General features: G+C 43.4%; 1 protein-coding gene across 1 annotated transcript; it reads left to right on the top strand.

Annotated features, from left to right (window-relative positions):
- Positions 1 to 332: 332 nt before the first annotated feature.
- On the top strand, positions 333 to 9,859 carry fsd1 (fibronectin type III and SPRY domain containing 1). The gene is made up of 13 exons (XM_006809388.2): positions 333 to 522; positions 1,236 to 1,331; positions 1,410 to 1,541; positions 3,304 to 3,405; positions 3,627 to 3,649; positions 4,077 to 4,198; positions 6,455 to 6,664; positions 6,753 to 6,851; positions 6,964 to 7,111; positions 7,205 to 7,287; positions 7,678 to 7,929; positions 8,146 to 8,234; positions 8,340 to 9,859. Exons 1-13 carry the CDS (start codon positions 508 to 510, stop codon positions 8,448 to 8,450), a joined length of 1,482 nt encoding a protein of 493 aa, XP_006809451.1. The 5' UTR covers positions 333 to 507; the 3' UTR covers positions 8,451 to 9,859.
- The last annotated feature ends 81 nt before the right edge of the window (positions 9,860 to 9,940 follow it).

Here is a 9,940-nt window from a genome sequence, read left to right as displayed (position 1 = left end):
GCAGACACAGAGTTTTGTCTTTTTAGTAGCTAAAGTAGATACAGAGATTTTAAAAATAACAGGAAAACCTAAAACCATATCCAAGAAGATTTTTTATTGGGACCCTAAATGGCTCTGTATTCTATCTATCTATCTATCTATCTATCTATCTATCTATCTATCTATCTATCTATCTATCTATCTATCTATCTATCTATCTATCTATCTATCTATCTATCTATCTATCTATCTATCTATCTATCGCGTTGTCCTTTCTCTGACTGCACCTGAAAGCAGCATCCCTCACCCGCGCCACCAGAACATCACTACCCAGAATCCCCCCGTGCCGCATGCGCCCCGCTTACTACGGCCCAAAGGCGTTGGTGGTTGGTGTCCGTCCGAAGATGCGTTGCTCTCCGGCAGCATCAGTACCAGCTCCGCCGTGCTAATACACCAAACCCCGGGGGACGGAGGAGACATACCGGCGGTGTGTGGAGCTGCGACCGCGCCGGTGCACCTGACTGCAAGATGGGAGACCAGAAGGTGAGCCGGAGCCGGGGGAACAGGTGTCTCTGATGGGGGAAGCCGTTTCAGGGCGTAGTGTACAAAGGAAGGAGGGGGAGACGCGGCGATATGAGGGAGTTTGTGGATGCAGCACGGGCTTGAATTTCTCAGTCGTCTTGTTTTTGTACTCGGTGTTTGTTCGGGTGGATGTGGGGTCGTTTCTGTGCTCGCTTTCGACCGCTTTCTTATCGATAAGTATCGGTGTAGCAGTCGGGGACGTGGGGAAGGGGGCCTTGGCGTAGCTCCTCTTCCATCAACAAACATTGCACAGTTCTTCTGTATGAATGGGCTTTTTCACTGTGGCGTCAGAGCAGTGCAGCAGGAGTGGCAGCAAATCAAAAGTGTGGGTTTTTCTGTGTAATATCGTGTGTCCGGTCTTTGAAGTCGCCTGCGTAACGATTGCGGAGCTGCATTATTAAATTATAAATGCGCATCCTTCCGCCCTCCCTTTGCGCCGAGAGTAGGTCCCTCTCTGATCTCATCTGTTTAAAAGGGAGCTCAAAGCCTAAAGCTCTGTGTCCACTCATCAGACAAGGGCTGATTAACACATCTTATCCACAGAGGAGGCTCTCCTGTGCGCTAATACAGGGATCCTGAGCCTGCCTGAAAGGGTCAGATTGTGTGTGAGTTCAAAGCAGAAATGTTAAGAAAAATCTGAATTGACTAAAGGAAAATTTTGTCTTTTTCTTCAGGAATCTCTGCGGAAGATCACCCACACACTGGCCATGAAGAATGAGGAGATTTCCAACTTCATCTGCACTCTCAAGCAGAGTCTGGACAACTTGGAGGTACAGTAACGCGAAGGGCTCAAGTTAAATTTGATCTCAAATGATACCCTGAACGTTTTTTTTCTGTTGCGACACCAGGCAAACTCCAACCGGGTGCAGGAGGACCTGGAGTCTGAATGCAGCTCCCTCCATGCTGTTCTGGACGAAATGAAAGAAAATATGCTGACCCGTATCAAACAGGAGCGAGCAAGCCGTACCTATGAGCTGCAGGTAGCTGTTATTGTTTCTTGATTTGAAAAGTCTAGATCTTTTTAATCGGGGGGCATCATTACATGTCTTAGACTTATTACATGTCTGCATACGAAAGCTGGTGTTGCATCAGTGCTTGTGAGGACGTTGTTTCATTCTTTGTTGTTGTACATCCCATGCTCATCTCTTGATCACTGATTGAGTAAGGCGGTTCGCAGGATAAAACCGGAGCCTCCTGACCTTTAAGTCAGACTAAAACTAAACTTTTCTAAGTGAACAGCAAGCAGAATGCAACGTACTTTAACACGATCTGTTAAAAAATACTGTAACTGTACAGAATACAAACCACAAAAATACAGATAACAGGTTTAAGTGGAGCATCATCGTGTCTCTCTCGCGTTTGTCTTAAGATCTATGTTTTTTAATGCCACTGTAATTTATAATATTGGTGAGAAGCTTTTATCCTTCAAGCTGAATTCTAAAATGCTTCACATGTTCGGTTGTACTTCTCTTGAAAGTGTGTTGACTTTATGTGTCATTTGTTGGTTTGGAAATGCCTCTGAGGCATTAGGAAGACAGTAAGAATAGCTAGTAATATGTTGGGAAGTGCGTTGCCAAGCTTAGAAAGATTTATAGGGGACTATGGAGCAAGACAAATAATATTGCCACTTCCTTTAAACTGCTACCATCTGCACGGTGCTGTTGTTCCCCTTTGTTTGGGAAAAAAAAAGGTCCAAACTGTCATTTATTCCTCGAACCATGAACCTCCTGAACATGAATGGTTCGGCCAAAATTGCCCCAAAGATGCAAGGAGACTGAAAGTGTCCGTATGTGATTGTTTTGAAGTGGTGTGTACAGAATCAGGTGACTTCTGCTCCAATCAGCTTTCAATGATTTCCACCATAGCAACACTGTTTTTTACTTTTTTTCCTTTACATTGCTTTAGCTTGTTAAAGTGCTTTAAAAAATGAAGTAAGAAAGAAGACCATAGAGAGAGAGAGAAGAGAAATATACGCTATATGCCTCAAAACTTACTGAGCCATCTCCACATTACACCTGCAGGAGCTGTTCAACCATGGAAACCCATGCAGTGAAGCTCCCGGCACACAGTTTTTGTGCTGGTGTTAATGCCAGAGGAAGTTTGGAACTCTGCAGTTACTGAGTCAGCAGAGCGTCGGGGAGTTTTATGCACTCGGCGACCCCGCTCTGTAACTTTATGTTGTCTGCCGCTTCATGGCTGAGCTAGCATGGTTCCTAAACACTTCCATGTTGCAACAAGCCTCTTACAAGAGATTTCAACAGAGGCATCCTATTACAGCACCATCGAATTCAGTGAGCCATGCAGTCTGTAAAGGCAGACTGCATGCTTGATTTTTATACACCTGAATTCAAAGATTACGAGGCGTGGTCCGATACTTTTGTTCATTTTGTGTAACAATAAACTTGCAGCTGTGGAGCCAGGGGTACCTGCTGAAATGCTGCAGAGAGGAGGTGAAAATGACTCATCTCAAGTTTGCACTTTTTGCTTTTTGACTCTCTTTCTTTGCAACATTTATTCCAAACTAGCTGCATGAATGAAGGCTGATATTTGTTTTCATTCATCTCAGGTCAAAATACCAATAATTCAAAAACCTCTGTAGCCTCAGGACTGAGCGATGACTCTCAAATGATGCAGCCAGCTCCATGGCTTCTGCTGGCAACACAATCAACTTATTATACAGACGAATAACCTGTGGGAGTTTGCAGATGCGCTCCATTTGACTGTAAGTTGGTCTTTTCTCAGAGTCAGCTGAGCGCCTGCTCCAAAGCCCTGGAGAGTTCAGAGGAGCTTCTGGAGATGGCCAATCAGACGCTCTGCTCCTCTGAGACGGACGGTTTTACTCAGGTAACTGCCAGTCATGCTGCTGCGCCGTTTGATGTGAATTTCAGTGTCCACATACGATCGAATCTGTCCTCCTTGTGCTGTCATACTAGCAGTGATTTTAACATGGCCACCGGCAGCTTTTTGTGTTAAATGACAACATGATGGGCTCCTACTCAGTTCTCTCTTCGCTCCGTGTCTCTCCTCTTTTTTTTCCTTTCCCTCTCTGTGCTTCTCCTCTCCAGGCGGCCAAAGACATTAAGGATAGGTATAGTACTCAGCAATCCATTGCTTTCCTTTTGTCATAGCCTCCTGTAACCAGCGAGCCATCTAATGAATGTAGCGTGCATGCGTTCAAACCTGTAGCCACCGCACCCATTTCATAGACAGTAAGCACGATGGAAGCTTTCCACTCTTTTGTCTCTGTGTTTCCCCACTGTCATCTCGAGTCTGTGCCATCCTGTGTCAGCCCCTCCCTGGATGAATGCTGCTCCCTCTCTAGCTCCGCTTTTTGAATTAGGGTGATGAGTTCAGCGCTAGTATGTCAGAAATGTAGTTAGTGGTCTTTTCTTAGCGAGCAGTACTAGAATCACCTGTTTTCTTCTTTGTCGCCCTCTGGTTCAGTTCAATAATAGACCCGCACTTGTTTCCACCCCACGTCTTTGTGTGTTTTTTGTGTGTCTCTTTCTCCGCAGCGTCACAATGGCTCCAGCCTTTCGCCTCTCCCTGAAGGCTAAAGCCAGTGACAACATGAGTCACTTGATGGTGGATTTCAGCCAGGAGAAGGAGATGTTGCAAGGACTCAAATTTCTCCCAGGTCTGAAACAAAGGAGTTGCTGACTTGCACAACATTAAAGCAGCAATCTGCTTCTCTACTTCTATTTAATTTTACACACCCGGTTGATTGTTTAAAGCTTCTGTTTAAAAGGGATAACCAATGATAAGAAAGTTACACATGCACACTTAGTTACATCTATACTCGACTCTTGTAATGCACTGCATACATTAGTAGGTCAATTACTGGTTGATTATTTACAGGTAGTTCACTGACTGGGACAAAAAAAGAGAGATCACATTAGTCCCGTGTTAGCAGCCATGCACTGGCTCCATGTGCACAACAGAATCCAATATAAAGGAGAACTGTTTGTGTTTAAAGCCTTAAATGGTCTTGCACCTGGATATGTGGTAGATAGTCTGCCTCCATACACTCAAGATCATTAAAGTGTGCCACTCCTGATCATTCCTCTGATTGATGCTTCCTGAAAAGGGAGATGTTTGCCTCGGCTGTTTTTGCAATCAGATGAGCATCGCTTGTGACGGTCGTTAAATCTAAACTGAAAATGTACCTCTTCTTTTTTTTTGTCAGGCTTTTGGAAATAGTTAATCTCTGGAGGATAGGTTCCTGCTGTGCAATTTTATGTAAATGTTGTGTAGCATCAATATTCAGGAACATGTTTAATTTATTTAGTGTTAGTGGTTTTTAATGTGTTATATAAATAAAGTTAAAGAGAGAAGGGCTGAAGGTCAGATAAAATTAGGGGCTGCAGTACAGCTGAGCATAAGATTAGTAAGGATTATTTTGAACTCTATAAGAGTAGCTTAGCATGATTCAGAGTCCAAGAATTTAAATATGGAGCTGAAATTGAGGTTCTCCTTAACAGCTCTAGTTACTAATAATTACTTTGAGTAATTATTAATTACAGCTGTAGTATTTTACTATAATTAGTAACTAATTACTTTACAGTTTTTGTCTGAAAAATTACTTTTTTTGGTATAAAGTCTGCATCTAGTCATGTCATTGTCGGCTCTTGTCGAGTGCCAACCAATTTAATGGGTTTCAGTTGTTTCTCTGATCAGCAGAGCTGCACGTGAGGACACAACTGTCTCGATTGCATCGGAAGTTAAACAATCTGTAACCTGCCTGCTCCCTCGTACAAAGTCCAGGTATTTTTTCACTAGGTCATATAGTAGAGCAGATAAAATATGAGGAGAGTTTACAGCAGCTAGGCGGGATGTGCGTCTGTTCAGGCAGCGAGATCTCCTAAACTAAACAGTGTTTTTGAAGCAGGCTGCGTGATCCGGTGTGCTGCATGTGGGAAAAGGGGGGAAAATCTGGTTAATGTTCCCACCTGAGTTCATGTGTGAAAACTGTTTTAAGATTAGAGTTTTTGTATTGTTACACCTTGAACTGCTACACAGTACATGTAGTCTAACTTCACCTCAGTGAATTTCAAAAGTAAGACGATGTAATCTAGATAAAACAACCCGAAATGAGTCACTACACATTACACTTAATTTCACAACACAATGAAGTTAAGAGTTCAAAAAAATACTTCTGAGATTCTGGTCAGGCTGTGTTTGGTAGATAAAGTATAAGCTGCCACCCTGGAGGTGTTGTTAAGCGCAGTGTAGGCATTTTTGTGTTTTTTTTTTTTCTCAACCAGAACAAAAGAAAGGGTCGATGTTTGCTGTGTGTTAAACTTCCTGCAGTATGTTCCACTTACCAGCATTTTTTTATATTAATGAGTCAAATGAATACATGTGATGTGACGGGGAGTTACATACAGCAATAAAACCACAGAGAAGTATCACTCCACAGCTGTGCGAGACCTCCTAACCTCGTTATTGCACCGTTGCGGTTTGACAGCCTACATATGTAGTGTGGGTCTCAATCTGATCTGAATCGCCTGCTTTTAGCTGTAAAGCTAAGACACACAGAGCTAAGGCACACTGCCGGTTAAACAGGATACAGTAAATGGAAAAGGTGAAAGTTTATCAGATGAATGTGAGTGAAGACTATAGTTGGGCACAGAGAAGGTCGACTTTTTTATCAAGTGCATGTAAAAAAATAAATAAAAAAATCTAATAAATATTTATATTTTGCCACAAGGTCATATCAGACTTCTTTTAGGAAAATACTGCCCCCTTGTGGTATTAAATGCAGCTTTAATATTGAACTGTTACACTTCTTGACTATTTTAGTACCTTTTTTAAATGAAAACAACACTTAAAGAGTATGGAAAGTTGATGTTGGACACAATCTGTAACAGGTAAAAACTCTTTTTGTCTTCAGTTCCTGCTACTCCTGAGATCCAGGTGTCAGAGTGCCAGGTGTGCGACAATACGGTGACTGTAGTTTGGAGTTTACCAGAGCCTGATAGCAAGATAGACCACTACATAATAGAACACCGGCGCACAAATCACGAGGGTCCACCTCGCATCCGAGAGGACTACCCCTGGATGGTGGTGGAGGGGATACGAGAGATGGAGCACACTCTCACGGGTAGGAAGAGGACTGTGAGGTGATGTTTGGCATTTATAGTTAAACTTTGAGTAGATTTGCTAACCTAGAAAACGTCCCTAATTCCAAGGTCTGCGCTTTGACACCCGGTACTTGACGTTCAGAGTGAGAGCGTGTAACAAGGCTGTGGCGGGAGAGTTCTCTGAGCCGGTTACACTAGAAACCCACGGTGAGAATACTTGGATCTGGCTGCTCTTATTTTACTCTGACTGACAAAAGATGTGGGGCTTTTCAGTTTTCTGTACACTAAAAGAAAAACCTTACTTCTTTCCCATTTCCAGCTTTCACTTTCAAGCTGGATGCTGCTTCAGCTCATCAGAACCTGAAGGTGGAGGACTTGAGCGTTGAGTGGGACAGCAGCGGAGGAAAAATACAGGACATCCGAAAAGACAAGAACCGAACCAACTCACCAATGCACTCCCCAGCCAGGTTTGTAAGCTGCTGATTTCATGTGCTAACTCGCATTATGAATAAAGCTCAGAAATATTGAATCTTTCTAGCTCGTGTCTTTTCTGTAATCAGGTCAGCCCTGATGTCGCCTAAGAGAGCACCGACCGCCCGGCCCGGCAGAGACAGGTTTACAGCAGAGTCGTACACAGTGCTGGGTAAGAATACGTGCAGCAAAAAAAGAGGGAAGGACAGACACAAACTTGTATGTGCATTACCAAACCGCCTCAGATTGTAGATTGTAAGATACAATGTTAGAAAGTTACACAATAAAGTAATCTGATCTTCCTTACCACCCAAGGTGAACTAGTTAGTTGGTGTAATGAAGGCTTTAAACGAGAAGAAATGATCCAGATTTTTTTGTTGTTTCTTTTAATTACTGCACTTTTTACAGTTTTGGATATTTTAAACCTTAATCATTTCCACATACCTAACTTTTCAAATCAGATTTCCATCTCTTAGCGAGGCAGTTGTTACATAACCACAGCTGTCAGCATGCGTAAAGACAGTGGCGATTGTTTTGACGCTGGCCTTATGTGTCGTGACAGCTGACACTATGATTGATGCTGGACAGCAGTACTGGGAGGTGCGTTTCGACAAGGAGAGCAAGGCCTTTGCCGTGGGCGTAGCCCTGCGGAGCCTCGGCCGATTCGACCAGTTGGGGAAAAGCAGCGCTTCCTGGTGCATCCACCTGAACAACTGGTTGCAGCAGAGCCTCACAGCCAAGCACAACAACAAGGCTCGAACCCTCGACTGTCCCATCCCAAATAGCATCGGAGTCTACATCAACTACGATGAAGGTAGGATCCAAACAGATCAATGGGTGAACTCAAAGATTTAGTTTGCCTCAGCCACAGTTTGGTAACTGGAGCAAAATGAAATAAAAGAAAAAGTTTAGCGTTATTTGTGGATTAAAGTGAAGCAAGAATAAGGCTACTTTAACTTCCACACATTTTAAAAAGCAAATCTTTATAAAATAAACCGTTAAGTATGTTTGCCTTTGTGTTTCTCTCCAGGTATTCTGTCTTTTTACAACGCCAAAACTAAGCAGCTGATGCACACTTTTAAAACGAAGTTTCAGCAGCCAGTTATCCCAGCGTTCATGGTGAGGAAATTCAAGCCTATTTTTGTCTGAAAATTTTGCACCACCTTCTGATTTTTATTTATTTATTTTTTTAATAAACTGGCTGTCATCTGCTGCCCCCTGCAGGTGTGGAACGGGAGTTTCTCCATAGTGACGGGCCTGCAGGTTCCTAGCGTGGTGCAGAGCGGCCAGAGGAAGAACAGCGGCACCAGCAGCTCCAACGCCAGCCTCAACTAGACCCATCCATCCACCTAGCCAACTGGACTGCTCCCACCTCCACCCAGCCTTGGTCAGCGCCGCAGATCATCTCCTCTGCCCTGACGGCGGTCGAAGCCATATCGCAGAAGAGTTAAATCACTGGAGTATGACAGTTTATCCTGTTCCACATGCAGTGTCTGTGTTGCATAGAGACAAACTTTAGGTGGGAAGAGGTGGGTCTGCTGCTCCCTCGGTGACAGAACTCTTCAGATGTATGACTCTGGCTGTTGTGAATGCTGGCGATACAGTAGGTGTAGGCTTGCTAGGTTTCCCGTCTCTGCACATCCATTTAGCACCACTGCTGCTAGAGCACTGATTTAGCGCTGGCCGCTGTCCATCCTTCTGTCAGCCGAACTGTTGTGCAGCCAGCTGCCGGTTCAGGGTTACGCTCTGTCCTGTCTGCTCTCTCTCCCTGTGCCTTCCTGCTCATTTCCAAAAAGATGAAATCGGGTACGCTAATAAGCTTTCTGTTCCAATTAAAACTATGTCAGAAAATTTTGGGTTAGCGGTTATTACCTAACCAGCCAGCAACCAACATACGGTCTATAACCCAAATAACAACCTGCAGCTACACACAGTTACTGAAGTCACTGAATCGCTGCCAGCAGCTTTTAGATACAAGAAATTAACATATTTAGGATGCTGAATTTGTTTTGTTGCCAAGGCATGTGCATTTAACAGTGTCTACTGTATTTCATATAATAGCCAGGACCCACACTTTGGGCTCTTTTGGCTCCTGCTGAGGTTTTGTTAGTTTAAAATCAGAGATGGTGTTAACTGTGGAGGAGTCTGTCGTACAGACTAAAAGTCAGAGGCAACTTCCTTCATTTTAACTCCTTGTAGTGAAGTCAGAGCGCTCATGTGGCTTCTGGATTTTTGAAATGATTGTACTGTATACTCACATAACTGCACTCTAATGCTTGTCCCTGTATATGCACCATTTCTTTTGCAGCAAAGAGTTCCCATTACGAGTAGTGGGCTGATTTTAGTCCTAAATATAACAAATAGCTAGGCAGTAGCTGGAGCTAATAAATCATATAATAAAGATTAGCCATTTATGGAGCCACCCAGGTGAGAAACTAAAACGATAAACCCTGAAAACTTAGTCTGAAGTCTGTTTTTGTGCACCGCCTGACCTTTGAGAAGCATCCACCTCGTGCTGTATGTAACACACGGTAACAGTGTTGCTTTGCCACATTTCTCCCTCTACGTGTGTTCTGATTAATGTAGCCTGCGATGCTTTAAAGAAGCGAGAGTTCTGTTGACTTTGTTTCACATGCTGACAGATGTCAGAGTTTATTGTAAATAGTTTAATTTTTTCCACTATAATGTGTCAGTCATTGAGGTAATAAAGGAGTGAGAGCACTGTGTTTGTCCGTGGATGTCTGTCTCAAAATGGAAATCAACAAAGGAGGACAAAAAGGTTTGGCTGTATGAATAATACATAAAACAGAAAGAGACCTGTCACA

Source organism: Neolamprologus brichardi, chromosome 23 (genome assembly GCF_056152115.1).
Source record: "Neolamprologus brichardi isolate AB-2024 chromosome 23, ASM5615211v1, whole genome shotgun sequence".
NCBI lineage: Eukaryota > Metazoa > Chordata > Actinopteri > Cichliformes > Cichlidae > Neolamprologus > Neolamprologus brichardi.
The sequence above is the reverse complement of the archived record's forward strand: the minus strand, read 5'-3'. Positions and strand labels throughout refer to the sequence as shown.